The sequence below is a fragment of the Glycine max genome, chromosome 10 (assembly GCF_000004515.6).
Source record: "Glycine max cultivar Williams 82 chromosome 10, Glycine_max_v4.0, whole genome shotgun sequence".
Lineage (NCBI taxonomy): Eukaryota > Viridiplantae > Streptophyta > Magnoliopsida > Fabales > Fabaceae > Glycine > Glycine max.
The window spans coordinates 12,092,343-12,110,600 of NC_038246.2; the positions used below are offsets into that span (position 1 = coordinate 12,092,343).

Consider the following 18,258-nt stretch of genomic DNA (forward strand, 5'->3'; position numbering starts at 1 on the left):
AAAAACAACTATCAAAGGAATATTAAAGGTTTAATGTGAAGAAGTCTTTTAAAAAGGCTATCAGGCCAGACTAGGTTTTTAAAAAGGCCAAGCCGAGCCAAAATAAAAGTCTTTGATAGGCTATAGGTCAGGCTCTAAAAAATTCATTGTAGGCTAAGCTTAGGCCTTTTAAAGCCTGGCCTATTGCCACCCCTACTTCTGAAGAACTATCTTTTAAAAAATAAAAAATATATATCTTTTATATCCTTCAACCCTAAAAATAGAGATTGTCAATAAACTTCCATTCATGATATTAATCAAGTATTCAAGAAGCATAATTGTAAGATTGACAAAATGGACTTGGCTAGATAGGTTGGCTCGGGCGGCCTGCAAGTAGGGTCAGACTGGGCTCAAAAGAAATCAACTTGAATAGAAACAAGCATTTTTTGCTCAGCTTATTTAGCCCAACGAGCCAAATGGACTTGGACCAGACTAGCCCGATTTGTAATATATAATAAATATTAAATAAAATATAATATCTTATTAATACAATTTATAGTTTCAAATTACAATTTATACTTTTTTAAAGACAAAACATAGTCATTAAACATAAGATAAGTGTACACAAGAAGTGACAACTCCAAAACAACATTATTAATTTGAGTATTCATTAAACATAATTTAAATGGCTTTATCAATACTTGTTAGGCAGAACAAATGCATAATAAATATTTTTTTGCCATCGTTTAGCATGATTTGTTAATTTAGATAGCATTTTTTGCTTGATTTTGCTTTCGCAAATGCAGAATCGGATATTTGATAAATTTACTCCATCTTTCATCATATGTCTCAATATGATGTACAATTAATAAAACAAGTAAAAAAACAATTTCTCTTTAGCTTGACATCCTAATTCTGACATGCATAACATTTTCGATATCATATTTCTTATCGATGGCGCCAAAGCATAGGTATAATAATGGTCCATTTAACAAAGTATGATCAAAGTATGATCCATTTAACCAGGTGTCAACATTGATAATTTTAGTCAACAAGTCAAGTTATGTCTTGGTTCGAGTGGAATAACATTCCTTTTGTGCATGTCCATGGACTTTTGTAATTTTAATTTTGCATGTATTGTGATATATTAAAACAAGAAGTCAGTGAAAATTTTATAACTCGGTCAAGATTAACAACAACTATCAAGAACATGGATAACCATGAGCATGCAAATCATCATGATACGGCACAAGCCAGGATAAAGAATAAAGATATCAGGCAGCACAAAGTTAATGATCAGGCTCAGAATATTGATTGTAAGCAATTCAAAATATTATGTTCCAAATTACAGTTAATAATTTTAATTAGTTTGTTGATTTAGTAATACAATATCCATAATTTTTTTCACACAAGGACAAGCAAACTATAAGGTACATTCAATATTATGTGAATCCATTCCACATTAAATAAATTCCACTGAACTTAGATTCAATTCACTTTTTTAGTCAATATTCGTGATTCATCAGAGGATGAGAGTTCTGAATCAACACAAGGTACCAATTAAAATAGACTTTATCAAATTAATTTTCAACATTATAATGCTATAATCTAATCTAAATGCAATTTTCATGGGCTGTGTTTCAGTTTCTTCACCTGAGAACCAAAATTATATGTCCTCAGCTAATGAGCCCGCAATTAATAGAGAAGGTAACGATTAATATTGATAAACACTATGTTATTAGCTCACTGTCGAATATCTTTCACTCTACAAAACTACTTTTGTTTATCGTGTTTCAATTTACATGTTTTCCTAAAACATTTTCAATGACCAACTTCACTTTGCCATATATCATTAAATTATTTCAGGATATTCTGATCTTGGTGATCAACTCATGCAGTGTAGTCACTGTAATGCAAATATGTGGTATGATGAAAGAGTCTCAAAAGATAAAAGAACTACAGATCCAAGATTTAGTTTATGTTGTGGAAATGGCAAGGTTGAACTTCCATTGTTACAGAATCCACCTAAATATCTCTACCAACTTTTGTATGATCATGGTACATCTGATAGTAAAAATTACCAACAGAACATAAGGACATATAACATGATGTTTGCCTTTACTTCTGCTGGTATTAAGTTTGACAAATCAATTAATCATTCAAGAGGACCTCCTACAATAAGAATTCAAGGTCAACCATGTCATAGAATAGGTAGTATGTTACCGATGCCTGGGAAAGAACCAAAATTTGCACAATTGTATATTTTTGACACAGAAAATGAAGTGCAGAATAGGATTAATGCAATAAGGTAGTTAGTATTTCATTATTATTATTATAAATGCACAACATTGATCAACAATCTTACATTTAAACAGGATTCAATTGTTTATTCTGCATTACTAATCTTCCAACCATCGTATATATAATTGTTTATTTTGGTCAACAGTCCACATAATCAAATTCAAGAACACATTGTTTCACAACTTAGTGAGATGCTAGATGAATACAACGTGCATGCAAAAACTTTCAGGATGGCCAGAGATAGATTACAAGATGTTCAAGTGAATAATATCAAGTTGAAATTGATTGCTAATCGTGATAAAGATGGTCGTACATATAATGTACCAACTGTTCCTGAAGTTGCAGCACTAATAGTAGGCGATTTTGATGCAAATTCAAAAAGAGATATTATTATTGAAACTCAGCATGGACAACTACAAAGGATCCATGAATTACATTCTAGCTATCTAGCTCTACAATACCCTCTCTTATTTCCTTACGGAGAAGATGGATATAGACCTGATATTCTACATAGCAGTTGATCAGATGGTAAGAAAAGGAAAAGAAATCGTCTTACAATGAGGGAGCGGTTTTCTTATAGGCTACAATGCAGATCAAATGAATCTATGACTTTGTTGAATTCTAGGAGACTATTCCAACAATTTGTTGTTGATGGCTATACTATGGTTGAGTCAAAAAGGCTTTCTTACATCAGAAACAACAAAAAAAAACTTCGAGATGACAAGTTTTGTAGCTTACAACAGCCATTGGATGATGGAAGTAGGAGAGGCCTAAATAAAGGTAAAAGAATCATTTTGCCTTCAACTTTTGTTGGCAGTCCGCGCTATATGAATCAACTTTATTTTGATGGTATGGCCATATGTAGCCATGTGGGCTTCCCAAATATGTTTATTACTTTAACATGCAATCCAAACTGGCCTGAAATCCATAGATTGCTGAATCCGTTGAATCTGAAAGCAGCAGATAGGCCAGACATAATCTCCAGAGTCTTCAAACTAAAGTATGAACAAATGCTTATGGACCTGACAAAGAATCACATGCTAGGCAAAGTTATGGCATGTAAGTTGATTCTAAGTTTGTTGAATTTATATTATGTGTGACATTGTTATTTTACACTGCCAATATTAATCACACAATCATATCTAATAACTTTAATTATTTTCTATTAACAGACTTACTAATAAATTGTAGATATGTATACAATAGAATTTCAAAAACGAGGCCTACCTCATGTCCATTTGTTGCTTTTTTTACATCCTGATAACAAATACCCATCCTCAGATGAAATTGATCAAATTATATCATCAGAGATACCTTCACAGCAAGATGATCCAGAACTGTATTCATTAGTAAAAAACCATATGGTTCATGGTCCATGTGGAAGTCTGAATCCTCGATCTCCATGCATGAAAAAAGGCAAGTGTAGTTGTTTCTATCCTAAATGTTCCAACCACATACTGTTTTAGATGCTGATGGTTTTCCAGTCTATCATAGAAGAAACAACGGTAATGCAATTGAGAAAAATGGTGTTATAGTTGATAACAAGTATATTGTACCTTACAATCCAAGATTGCTCAGAAAATACCAAGCGCATATCAATATTGAATGGTGTAACCAAAGCACTTCTATCAAATATTTATTTAAGTACATCAACAAGGGATATGATAGGGTGAATGCTATTTTGATTGATGAAGATAACGATCAAACTGAGAATGGTGGCACCCATAATGATGAGATCAAAGAATATCTAGATTGCATGTATTGTTAAAACTTGATCTCTAATTTATCTGATCATCATTGTTATAACAACTAATTTTATCTTCCTAACAAATACATATGTCCCTGTGAATCTACTTGGAGAATCTTTGGATTTCCAATACATGGCAGAAAACCTGTTGTTGAAAGATTACACTTCCATCTTCCAGGCCAACATATTGTTCTCTATAAAGACCATGATGATATTGATGATGTATTGTCTAAGCCAAGTATCTCTGATTCAAAGTTTATTTCATGGATGAACACCAACCAAAATTCTGTTGAAGGGAGAAATCTTACTTATGCAGAATCTGTTTCTAAGTTTGTATACAATCAGAAGAAAAGATGTTGGCACCTTAGGAAGAAAGGCTATACCATTGGCAGATTACTATGGGTTCCACCAATTACAAGGGAATTATTTTTTTTGAGAATGATGCTTACCGTTTGTAAAGGACCTACCTCATTTGAGGATTTAAGAACAATTGATAATGTTCAGTATTCTACATATAAAGAAGCATGTTTTGCTATGGGATTTTTACAAGATGATAAAGAATTTATTGAGGAAATCAAAGAAGCAAAAGATTGGGGTTCAGCACATTATATAAGAAAGTTATTTGTGTTGTTACTTTTAACTGCAACAATGAGCAAACCTGAACAAGTTTGGGACCAAACTTGGCATTGGATGGCTGATGACATTGTCTATAATTATAAAAAATCATCAACAAGTCCAGGTTTATGCTAATTTCCCATCAGACAAATCAATATTGATACGACACATAATTTGACTTTTTTCTCTTTTGTGTATTAGCATTGCAGCTTGATGATAGAACTCTTCAAAATTTGGTCTTGCTTGAAATTGAACAACTGTTGCAAGCAAATCAAAGATCGCTAAGAGACTATCCTTCAATGCCATATCCAGAGGATGCGAATTGTCCAGCTTATCTAGACAATAGCCTTATATTAGCTGAACTGAACTACAACAATGAAGAACTTAGATCAGAGTTTGAACATCTATTTTCTCACATGACAGGTACATTAAGTACAGAGCAATTTACCCCTCTGAAAATTATTATGTGCATTTCCTTCTTAGCTTTTCTCATCTATAAATTAGTATTTTAACTTCATTCATTTATCTTTAAATCTAACACCACATATGGATGATTTCATATGAACAAGCTTCAATTTACAACCAGATTGTTGAAGCTGTTAATAAAGATGAAGGTGGTATGTTTTTTCTCTATGGATATGGAGGTACAAGAAAAACATACATTTGGAAAACACTTGCAAGTTCACTGAGAGCTGACAATAAAATTGTAATAATGGTGGCCTCTAGCGGCATAGCTTCTCTGCTATTGCCTGGAGGTAGAACTGCACATTCAAAATTTAAAATTCCAGTTCCAGTTTTTGAAGACTCAACTTTCAATATCCATCAAGGAACTCAATTAGCTGAGCTATTAAATCAGACAAGTCTAATCATTTGGGATGAAGCACCCATGGCTCACAAATTCTGTTTTGAGGCACTTGATCATAGTCTTAGAGATATCATCAAACACAACTCAAAGGACAATACAATCTTTGGAGGTAAAGTCATGGTCTTTGGTGGAGATTTCCGGCAGATCCTGCCAGTCATTCCAAGAGGCAGCCACTCTGATATTGTTAACGCAACAATTAATTCATCTTATCTATGGGATCACTGTCAGATCTTGAGACTGACAAAAAACATGCGTTTACAAAACAACATGCAAGCAACAGATCAAGAAGAAACTGCAGCTTTTGCACAGTGGATTATAGATGTTGGTGATGGTATTATTGGATATGAAAATGATGATTATGCTACTATTGAAATTCCACAGGAACTATTAATCACAGAATATAATGATCCTATTCATAGTATAATTAGCTCTACATTTCCGGATCTATCTCATCATCACAATGATCCTGAATACTTCCAAACCAGAGCAATATTAGCTTCCACAAATGAAACAGTGCAACAAGTTAATGATTATATGCTTACAATGATACTGGGTAATCATATAGTAAATTATCTTATTTTGTTTTTCATCTTTTAATCAATTTTCCTGGATTTAACATTTTTGGTTGATGAATTTGCTTTTTTATGTCTAAAATATTGATAGGTGAACAAATGGAATATCTAAGCTCTGATTCAGTTGACAAATCCGAAACCATTGAAAGTTGTCATTTCGGCTCACTGACAACTGAATTTCTGAATTCATTGACAACATCTGGCTTACCCAATCACTGTCTCAAACTCAAGATTGGAACACCAATAATGCTATTAAGGAACTTAGACCAAACTCAAGGGTTGTGTAACGATACTAGGTTAATTATCACAAGACTAGCAAAGCATGTTATTGCAGCTGACATAATTTCTGGGACAAATATCGGAGATCATGTTTATATCCTACGAATGTCTATGTCGCCTTCACAATCACCATGGCCTTTTAAGCTATTAAGGAGACAATTTCCGATAATGCTTTCTTATGCTATGACAATTAATAAATTCCAAGGACAATCACTATCTTCAGTTGGACTTTACTTGCCAAAACCAATTTTTTCACATGGCCAACTATATGTTGCATTATCAAGAGTTAAGTCAAAGAAAGGACTTCGAATTTTAATACATGATCAGGACAAAAAAAATGACTTCAACCACGAATGTGGTTTTCAAAGAGATCTTTACAAATATTAGAAGGTAAATCCAATTTATTTCCGATTACAAATTTAATTCTAACCATAACTGAATTTGCTTCTTACTCATATGATCTCTGATATACAGTTAAAACATCATCAAATGAGCCAATCTATAATTCATTAATTTTAACAAACCCGTCTTCCTTTATGGAGTGCATTTTCTTATTTGCTGCATTTTAAATTTTCATCCTTTTTCATGAACTCCAAATTAACCATTTCTTTCATGAATTGCACGAAAGAAAATAAAATGCTTATCTCAATTTAAATGCTACCATTCAGAAAATGAATTATATATGTTACTCTGTTTGTTTTCCTAACTTGATACACTTATTATTATTCTTTTAGTAGAACCATTTATCTTTTCTTAGATAATCAATTGGCCTTGCAAAATATTATCTATGCCAAATCATTATCGACTTCAGCATTAGACAGGTCATTCATCTAATGATGCAAATTGTATTTATAACAATACAAAAAATTAACTTACTCTTTGTTATATTCAGCAATAAAAATACCTTTTCACCTGCCTCCACCACCACAGTCTTTCATACTTATCATTCTGCCAATTCACGTCCAATCTTTCAACCCAACATTCAATGCTCCACGGTTCCCAAACCACTTAACTTGCTGTCACTTACACCCCCCCGAAAAGCAATGACCCTTCCATCACCCACTACTTTACATTATCAGACCACGGCTCATTTCTCTGCCACCTTCATTTCAACTCTAATGAAATTTTTCTCTCAAAGCGACTACCACCATGTCTACCGCTTCAAGCAAGGTAAGCCTAAACCCAAACCTGACTGCATGTTCATTCATTTCCTGATTTTTCTCTTGCATTTGGTTACATTTTTCATCCATATCCCGAACCAAAATTCAACATCTTGCCATCTATGTTTTCTTGAGTTTTTGAATTCCAATTTAGGACAGACATATTGAACAATCCTGCTTTTGAATCCATCATTGTCTCACTCAACTTTCTTTCCTGTGGCAAAGCCCTAATTCAATTTTCCCTGCTTCTGCTTCATTTATTTGTGCCCATTGTGTTAGGTTTCTTGCATACTACGTTATCATCTATCTTACCCTTTAGATATTAGTAACATTTAAATGTTATTTTTGTCCCTCACACTTTTTGCATTCATGTTGTGCTTTTATCGCAATCCATGTTGAAATTGGACATTTTGTTGATACTAATTCAAAAACCTGTTCCACTCATTCTGATGTTCTATTATTAAATACATAGTCAGAAATTTATATATTAATTTACTTTTGTTCATTGGTAACGAATCCAGAAAATTATTCAATAATTTTGAATGATGCTACTATATTGTCATTGCCAATGAACCCTAGGTAGCATGTCATCTAGAATAACATTTAATTCATGCATGTAGGAAAAAACAACCTATGCATATCCTGTGTGATTATACCCTATCCAAAACAAAACATATACAATATTAAGTTAAATCTTTTTAAATGTCTATTAAATTTCGTAGCATTCTATTACCATTATTTCGAACTATTGTATTAAGATTCTAATTAGTTCAGTTATCTGCACCATCTATTACATTGTTTTTATGATGCTGACTCTGCCCTTTCAAACTTTCTTGCTTTTGGTCCTTCATTACCATTATGAAGTGTATTTTCTTATTTGTTCGATCATATTATCTCTGATATACATCATCTATTATATTCTCTTTATAATCCTGATTCTGCTCTTTCAAAGTTTGTTGATTTAGGCCTTTAATTCGAATCATGAAATGCATTTTCTTATCTGTTCGATCATATGATATTTGTATTTGCTTTTACTGCATTTTCTGATCTCTGCAATGTTTTGTATTCCTTATTTTCATGCTTTGCATCTAGTTTCCTGCGTCTTATATTATATGCATCTTCTCTTATCTTATTTTAATTATCCTAAATTAGAACTATTAAATCCAATTACTACCACATTGCAACAAAACAACAATTTAGACCTGCAGACAATTGAATTAGTCAATATGCATGTTTTTTAAATGCTAAGCCCATTTTTTTCCTCATTGAACTGCAGTTGAGATTGCCTGCTATCAGACAACCATTGATATTGCAGTTTAAAGCTACCTTCCATTGTGACAAGGTTAAATCAAAGCCTTCCTTTCCATATTTTATCCTTTGTCCTTTTGATATTGTTTTCCTTTTTTAAACACTTTTTCCCCATTGCAGGACGCCATAGAAATACCAGGCTTTTATCAGCGCCAATGGCTACCAAATTATCCTGAAATTGTTGAATTTAAGTATGATGGGGAAACCTACGAAATTCTAGTCAGACAACAGAAAGACAAACTTTACTTTGCTGATGGCCTAACAAGATTCAGGACAGAATTGCAGATTTATGAATCTGTCACGATAAATTTCCTGGCCTGCGACCACCCTGCAAAATTTGACCTCCACTTCACTCCACCATTAGACCAGCAGAAATGCAAAAGGCGCCGTCCAACAAGAAAACACATCTGGACATATGAAATCACCCAATCAATGCTAGGCGCACCATATCCACTGGTAAAATATTCATATCCATATATATCTTCCATACAAATATTAATTTCAATGCCTAACTCCTTTTTTTTCCCCTGCAGCAACTTCCAACCTCTGTCACACAATGCCTAATCCACTGTGGTGATCATATGACAATTCTCAGAAGATTCGGACCTCCACTGCAATGGAATGTAGTTGTGCTCGACAAAGGCATCGGTGACAAGTATGTCACTCTCCCTTGGTACAAATTCCTTCAAGAAGGTGATTTTAGCCATTGAGACAAACTCTCATTCTATTACAGGCGTGCTGAGAAGATCTGGGAGGTTGTCATCAGGCGTGCAATTGATTGGGATGATAGTGATATAGATTAGGAAAATCTATGGTGTCATTTTGCAAAACAATGTTTGTTTATGTTTATTTCAGACATCTTTATATTTATCTTCAAACAATTTGAGATTACAACAATTTAATATGAATGTTGCTTCTTTTATCTTTTTATAATGTCTTTTTTATTATTTTTCCATCGAAAATCATTTAGACAAAAGACCCGTGCATGCGCACGGGCTACCGACTAGTTACATATACACGTAACAACATAAATTAAAAGATGCTGGAATATACAACCTAACGGTGTTATTCTTAATTCGAGGGAGGAAGACGGATTCAATTGGATAAAATTTAAAGATAAAGAGATCCAATTACATACTCAAAAATCTAAGGAACTTAATTGAATATTTTTAATAAATTGAGGGATCAAATTTGATATTAAAGGATAGTTATTTTAGATGTGTAGGGGATTGTTTATTTTGGCAAACAATCATCGACCTTATGGCTTTGCCTTGGAGTTTGTATATATGTTTTCTTTCTTTACTTGGGCACTCCTTGTGCTTATCTATTTTAATAAATTTCAGCTTATCTAAAAAAAAGATGCGTTTGTTTTGTTTTGAAAGGAAATGCTGAGGCTGTTTCAAGTTTAATTGGGATGGCAAGTGATTTTATGGCAGCATGAGTTTTATTCCAAAACCATTTTAAGAATTCAATATGTTATTTTTTTAAATGCGATAAAATATAAATAGGTGACGAGTCTTGGAATAAATCCGGATATAAATGCACATTCAATTAATAAGAAGATGCTAATATATGAATGGCTAAAAGAAATACTACGGACATGATATTCGAATCAATTAGCAAAGAAAAGATTTAAAGATTTTGTATTGATTTTCTTCTTCTATATTCAAACCTTATCATTTATCTTGTTATTTTTTTCTTCATTGAATGTTTTCTAAAATTTATTGAATGTTTTAAAATATTATAAATCTATAAACTCATTTGAAATTTTATGAATTTATATTTTTTTATAAATTTAATTAAAATCAAAACTACACAAGTTTTAGTCGTAAAAGTTTTTTAAAAAAATTCTTAAATGTCATAACATTATGTAAAGTTTTTTAAAATTTTCAGAATAATTTTTTATGTCAAAATTATTTTTAAAAATTCTAATCCAATAAATCCATTTTCTTACATTAACTTTTTGTTTGTACATGAGTATGCGTGTCGATAATACCGGTAGCCACAGTCAACGCAGTAGCAATTAGGTGTCGAAACAAAATACCACTGATAAAAACCCATGGCATCGTAGCCAACAATACTTTTTCATTTCTCTTTGTGGGAAGAAGAGAACAATGTTGAAGTTGGGATTTGTGTTTCTAATATTGATTCTAACGCCTTTACTGCCGGCGGCACTGTCTAAGTATGAAGCCATAGAGCCTTTGCTGCAGCGCTTGGACTCCAAAAGGGCACCTCCATCCGTGCAAGAAGCCGCCGCCATTGGTCTTCTCAAAAGGCTGCTTCCTATCCATTTCTCCAGTTTTCAGTTCAAAATAGTTTCCAAGGTCTTTCTCCTTTTTTTTTACTATAATGCATGATGTAAAAAGAAGGGTTTTTTTTTTTTTTTGATTTTTTTGTTGTTACGAGTCATGTATTAAAACTTTTGTAGACTTCTTATCATCAGTTTAGTCATGAGGTCACACAATTATAACCAGAGTAATGTTGAAAAGATCAATTTCTACATCATTATTAATGGTAAGAATTCAAAACAAAAATTTTAATACAATAAAAACTTAAAACAACAAAAGAATTTATTAGAAACTCAAAATAAAATTCGGTCTATGATGAACCTTGAACATATTTAAACTTTGTTTTATATTATTAGAATAGAAGTGACCGTTCTGAAAAGGAAATTTGTATAATCTTTTCCTATTCCAAATTGAAATGATACTTGTTTCTTATTAATGACAAAGATAGTTTTAAAAAAAATTATAAATTTAAGATAAATTTATTACTATAAACTAAATTAATCACTTTCTTTAAGATCAATTGGGTAATTTTAGGAATGAAGTGAGTATTTCTCAATAGAACAATAAAGAAAATCGGAAAACAGTTTGTTTCCTCTAACAGGCATTTTGTATTATTATAGACTAAATTGCATATCATAAGTTCACAACCCATTAGATCATGTGACAGTCACTTTACATGCTAATTCTGTTGGAAGCATCAATGACGATACTGTTCAAAGTCGTTAGCATCTGCATCTGCTCTCATTTTTTTTAGGATTGAATACAAAAATACGATTTTTACTATTTTCAGGATGTCTGTGGTGGAGACAGTTGTTTTCTAATAAACAATCACAACAAGTCAAGCCAGAATGAGCCTGAGATTATGTATGTCAGAAATTTATGCTGAAAATTATGATTAATGCTGTTTATTATTCCTTCTGAGTTCCAACTTTTCCTTAAATTTCTGAGATGGTTGGATTTCTTTTATTTACAAGTTACTACTAGATTTGATCCGGCTTCTGCTTTTCGTATATTTAAATTTGATTTTCATGCATACAATGCTAATGAGCTTCTTGGTTTGTTCTGTATATCATGTGGTGAAAATTCTAGCATTGAAATCTTCTGCTCATGGATATGAACACTTGATTTGTTTGCTTTCGTCCTTTAATATTAATTTGATTCTGACACTGTCATGTATATATATTTGTCAGCATTAGAGGAACCACGGCTGTTGAGATTGCATCTGGCCTCCATTGGTATCTTAAGTATTGGTGTGGTGCTCATGTCTCATGGGATAAGACAGGTGGCATTCAGACAACTTCAATCCCTGAGCCAGGGTCACTACCCAGTTTAAAAGATGAGGGTCTGAAGATTAAACGCCCTGTTCCATGGAATTATTACCAAAATGTTGTTACCTCTAGTTGTGAGTATCAAAATCAACTTTCCATGCAACAAGACATTTCTCTCTCATTTTTCCATACTGCATCACTGACTGAGAATTTGAACTAATGTAGCTGACAAGCACCAATGCTTAAAACTTTGTTCTAATAAAGAATGATAATCTTGGGAGTCAATTGTTCCAAAGGAGTTGAACTAATCACTGTTTGTAAATGGAAAATTTTCAACTAAATAAGTCCTAGGCTTGATTTGGAAGGGGAAATAACCTACTTGCGAAACACAAAATTCAGTGCATTCTCAAGGTCAGATAGGTAGCCTAAACATATTTCTGCTATAGAGAAGATCATAGACTTACTATATCCCAAAAACTGCTGTGCAAGATCATCCTGTTGAGATTTATAAAAAACAGAAGCACGTTTCAAGGTATTGCTAACTGCCCTTAGGCATACATAATCATCCTCTTGCTAAATGTAATACTATTAAGTTGGGTGAGTTGGTCTTCCCATGTTTAGCTTACAAATCCATTCATGTCGAGGAATTATTGGATTTTCAATTAACATGATTTCCTCACAAGGGGAAGGGGGGAGGTGCCATTACAAGCAAATATCATAAGCTAAATATTCTTCTTGGTTATTTGCAGATTCATATGTTTGGTGGAACTGGGAAAGGTGGGAAAAAGAGTTAGACTGGATGGCACTTCAGGGGGTGAATCTTCCCTTGGCATTTACTGGGCAGGAAGCAATTTGGCAAAAGGTTTTTAAGGTGAAGTGCTATTCACATGCTTGTGTATGTCTGGATAAAGCTTGGTTTAAGAAAAATGAATTCTCTAGTTTGAGGATATTAATCGAGCCAAAGATTTGTTCCTAGAATCTATGAAGACCAAAATATTTTTTAGAGTGCTATATAAAGCTTTTTTCCCTATCAGATTTTTTAAACAGCTACATGTTATGATGATATTAGAAGTTCAGTATTTTATTTATGCTGTTATTAGTGATACTATTCAAAATGCGAGTTTTTTCACAATTCTTTTACTCTTTGTTTCTTTCTTTCCCAACCTCTTGGTCTAACTTTTTCTGTGTCAAATATAGTTTGTAGCTTGTTTTCATTTGGAATTTGTTATGTGATTGACTATGCTACATGCGCTTATGCTTAGATGGATTATAGAGCACAAGTATTTGTTTGTTATGTCCTTTAGCATATGTTGTTGATTATGATAACTGGACCAGAAATTGCTGAATAGTGCGGTGTTATCATTGAAATTGTGCACCTGATATAAGTACCAGAGATAAGTTTGTACAGAGAATTGTAGAGACTCTTTTCCTTGCTTCCTCTAAACTGAACATAAAAGAATATACTGATATCCCAGACTTTTTGAGAGACCTGGATAAAATAAGTTCTATTAATAATATTTGATAAAATGCTAGAAGTTTCGATGACAATGCTAACCAACATCACATATCTGGGATAAAGTGGTTCTCTTAGCTTCTTTGTGGTGCTATGCTCCTGGACTTCTTTCTTCCTCTTCTCTCTAATCAATGTTTTTCCTACTTACTACTACTACCACACTATTATTATTGTTATTAATATTATTAACAGGAGAAGTATATGTGCTATATAACATATAGGAATTATATGAAGTCAGTGTGGGCATACTAGCATATATGCTCACAATACACATGACTCTTCCACTGACTTTGAACTCTCACAATGTAGTTATGGGAATCTTTAGCTGATCGCCTACCAAATTTAGATGCATTGCATGATTCTTGTTGATATAATTTATTTTCATAAGAACAACTACAGCTATTTAATATTTTGTTCTCTTTCAATAGCTACTTGACTAATATCTTCTAATTGTAGGATTTTAACATAAGTTCAAAAGACTTGAATAATTTCTTTGGTGGACCTGCTTTCCTTGCTTGGGCTCGCATGGGAAATTTACATGGGTAGGTAAAAGCAGTATGTAAACCCTGTTGTTGGTTTTTAATCTGTATAGAAAAAGCCTAGGAAATGATCTTGCAAATTAAGTTGTTTGTGTTTCATATTCATTTTTCATTCATATTTCATATTGTATAAACTATAAAGAGTGTGTCCATGCTGAACATTTAATACATTGACAAAATAATATGAAAATCATAATGCTTAGAGGAAAACAAAAGAAGAGAGTTATAGTTTGGTACAGTTTCAAAATTATTTAAAGTTTGCAGACCTTGTTTCTGTTTTAAAACTCAAAGGGCTGGTGGGACACTATTAAGAAATGCATTCTTCTAATGTTACAAATATCCAATACCCAAATCATAAGAAATGAAATTGTATATTGGGTACTACTACTGTTTTCCCTTAATTTTAGCATTAAGTCTCCTAAAGAAGAAAAAAAAATCAGTTTAATGAAAATTTAGGAAACACCTATCATAATCTCTTTATTGAAAGAGTGACTAAACAAAAATAAGGAATCAGAGCTACATGAGAAAACTACAAAAAAATTACTAATCATGCTGATCCTTAACTCTTGGGATTGGGTTCAGATCATCTAATAACACTTTTGAACTGAATGTACTTTGGTTTCTAATGAGATTTATCATTTCACAGCTGGGGTGGGCCTTTATCTCAAAATTGGTTAGATCAACAATTGGTGTTACAAAAACAGATAATCTCTCGAATGCTGGAGCTGGGGATGACTCCTGGTATACTTGCACCATAAAACCTGTAGATTTGTTTTTTGAGTTTCATTCTGTTAAATATCAACACATGTCACACACACGTGTGTGTGCGTGTGTAAGGATTTGCTAACACACTCGTTTTTTAGTTAGGTTATCATAAAATACACCGACGGTGTAGCTTGCTGATGCACTCTAACTAAAAAACAAGTGCATGTACTTGAGCAAATGTTTGTGGAGTTTGCTAACCTACACACACTTGTTTTTAGTTGGAGTACGCTAACAAGTTATAATTAGAGGTTGTCTTAAAGTACACCGATGGTGTAGCTTGCTCCCCCCCACCCCACCCACACACCCACCCACCCTCACACACACACACACACACACATATATATGCTTTGTGATTTTCAAATTCATGGAGGGTAAAATGTTGTCTACTTTTTCTAAATTTAGTGGTCTGATTTAACATTGACTCTTTATTTTCTAGTGCTGCCATCCTTCTCTGGGAATGTTCCAGCTGCTTTGACAAAGATATTCCCTTCGGCAAAAATAACTAGACTTGGTGACTGGTATTTCACTTCTCCTTTATATGATTGTTTATTTTTCAGTCATATTTTTGTGTTACTTTTTGCTGCATTCATTGCATGACTTAGTTGAAGAATTCCAAACAAGTGTGCAGATACAAAGAGAATGGATGGGTGGGGGGGGTTGCTTATGTGAAATTGATTATAGACTAAGTGAGGACAATTTCCTAGGCAAAATGTAAATGGGTGTGACTTCCTAAATAGTGGTTCCTAAGAAAACTATATGCATTTAACATTTGATGGATATGAATCACTTAACTTACCAGTGTTATCGATGGTGGACCATAGCGGATGGTGTTGTGGCATATGGCCAAAGGATGGCAAACAGAGAAAAATATTTTATATATATATATACGTGTGTGCGCTTGTATTCTTTTAATTATGTTTTTTTAATCATATTATATATAAATATATTCTATTATATATATAAGACAACATAATTAACAAAATAAAAAATATAAATTAAAAAAAATTGAAAGAATAACAGAATTAAAAACCATAATTTAAAAGACAAATAAAAAATAGTAGAATTGAAAGAATAATAGAACTAAAAAAGCATAATTAATAAAATAAAAAATAAAAACAGAATTGGAAAATATAAATAAAAAGTTCGGAATTTTCTATAATTAAAAATGTATAATATGAAAATATAATAAAAAAGAAAACAAATAATAAAATTAAAAGAATAATAGTCTTTAAAAAACAAATTAAAAGTAACATAATTAAATAATAAATAGGGTTAATTAAGTTTTTTGGTCCCTTAACTTTCTCAAATTATAATTTTTAGTCCCTCATAAATCTTGACAGCTTTTAGTCCTCTCTTAATTTTCTGTCAACATTTGTAGTCCCTATATTAAAATTAGTCCGTTAAGGGATGATGTGGTAAATAGATGTTCACATTAACAAAACACATGCATCACATTGGGGCACCATGTGGAACTATATGGAAGTGCCATGTGGCACTATATGGAAGTGCCATGTGGCACCCAAAGTAAGTGGCACAATGTTTTCGCTGCCTTTTTAGTCCTTTCAAAATTTTGAAATTCAGTTTAGTCCCAATAAAAAATTCAATCTTAACGTTTAGTCCCTCAAAAATTTGAATTCTAGTTTTTAGTTGTTAATTAAGTTGTTTTCTTAATTTAGCCATTTTTTATAGCAAAGTACCTATCAAACTCAAAGACAAGTTTTATCGTACAACTATACGTCCAACTATACTATATGGTAGTGAATGCTGAACTTTAAAGGGGCAACATGAGAAAAAGTAGGAATAACAGAAATGAAAATGTTAAGATGGACGTTTGGTTATAGTGTTATACAAGAAAGGATAGAATACATAAAGGATTTAGAGAAGAGAGAGAGTACAGTGATTTCTTATTGAGGAAATTCAACTCAACTGAAAACTGATTACAATTCAGTTTATATAGCAGTTACACAACTGTAACTGCCAACTAACCTGAGTTAGTTAGTGACAGCTATAACACAAATGTCCTAACTATCAGGCTAACTATTAACTGTCTAACTACTAACTATAGTTAGACTTACAGCTTTAGTTAAAAAGAAAACATTACAACGAGTAAGTGTACTCCTATAACCCCCCCGCAAGCTCCAGAGTGGTTGGCAGAAGGCTTTTCAACCACTCTGAGCTTGGTCCCGTATGTAGTGAAGTTAGAAAGGGTGAGAGCCTCAGTGAGAATATCTGCTCTTTGATCAGCAGCTGGAACATGAACAACCTGAAGATGTTTCCCAATAACCTTTTCACGAACAAAGAACAAGTCAAGCTCTATGTGCTTTGTGCTTGAGTACAAAACTGGATTATGAGCCAAGGCTACTGTGCTTAAGTTGTCACAGAAGATAACAGGTGGAGCATGAGGGACTTTTAGTTCAGCTAGGAGAGACTAAATCCAAGTAACTTCAGCTGTGGCCAAGGCTAGACTTCGATATTCTGCTTCTGTACTGGATCTGGCCACCACTGTCTGCTTTTTGGACCACCAGGAGACCAAATTAGGTCCTAGAAAGATGGCAGCACCAGAAGAAGATCTTCTGTCATCCGGATCAGATGCCCAGTCAGCATCACAATAAGCATGAACAGAGAAATGGGAAACTGAGAAGTTAGGCCGAGGCTGCATATGCAAACCAAAGTTTATAGTCCCTTTGAGATACCTAAGTATCCTTTTAACAGCCATCCAGTGTTGTTCAGTAGGTTTACCCATAAACTGGCACACTTTGTTGACTGAAAAACTTATCTCTGGCCTCGTAACTGTAGCATATTGGAGAGCACCCACAACAGATCTATAGAGAGAGGGATCTGAAAAGGATTCATATCCTGTACTAGTTGACTTACGGCCACCAACCATAGGATAAGAAAATGAATTGGCTTCATCCATAGTAGTCTTTTCCAATAGGTCTCTAATGTACTTTGATTGAGTAAGTATAAGAAATTCATTAGTTTGAGAGCTGACCTCAATTCCCAGAAATAGTCAAGATCTCCTAAATCCTTGAGAGGACTCAGAATTGAGTTTATATACG

General features: G+C 33.0%; 1 protein-coding gene and 1 pseudogene across 2 annotated transcripts in view; both read left to right on the forward strand.

The window, feature by feature from the left end:
* The first annotated feature begins 1,189 nt into the window (after nt 1-1,189).
* LOC100790548 (uncharacterized) lies at nt 1,190-6,752 on the forward strand (annotated as a pseudogene).
* A 4,043-nt stretch (nt 6,753-10,795) lies between these two features.
* The window catches only part of LOC100805725 (alpha-N-acetylglucosaminidase), a 41,595-nt gene continuing 34,132 nt past the window's right edge, over nt 10,796-18,258 (forward strand). The window contains exons 1-7 of one of the 2 annotated variants that reach the window (XM_003535794.5): nt 10,796-11,150; nt 11,905-11,978; nt 12,305-12,516; nt 13,132-13,253; nt 14,352-14,437; nt 15,081-15,175; nt 15,636-15,717. In XM_003535794.5, the coding sequence (XP_003535842.1) occupies nt 10,941-11,150; nt 11,905-11,978; nt 12,305-12,516; nt 13,132-13,253; nt 14,352-14,437; nt 15,081-15,175; nt 15,636-15,717 (881 nt within the window). In that variant the 5' untranslated portion in view covers nt 10,796-10,940. The remainder of the gene's footprint in view (nt 11,151-11,904; nt 11,979-12,304; nt 12,517-13,131; nt 13,254-14,351; nt 14,438-15,080; nt 15,176-15,635; nt 15,718-18,258) is intronic. The other variant, XR_416302.4, reaches the window with a different exon arrangement.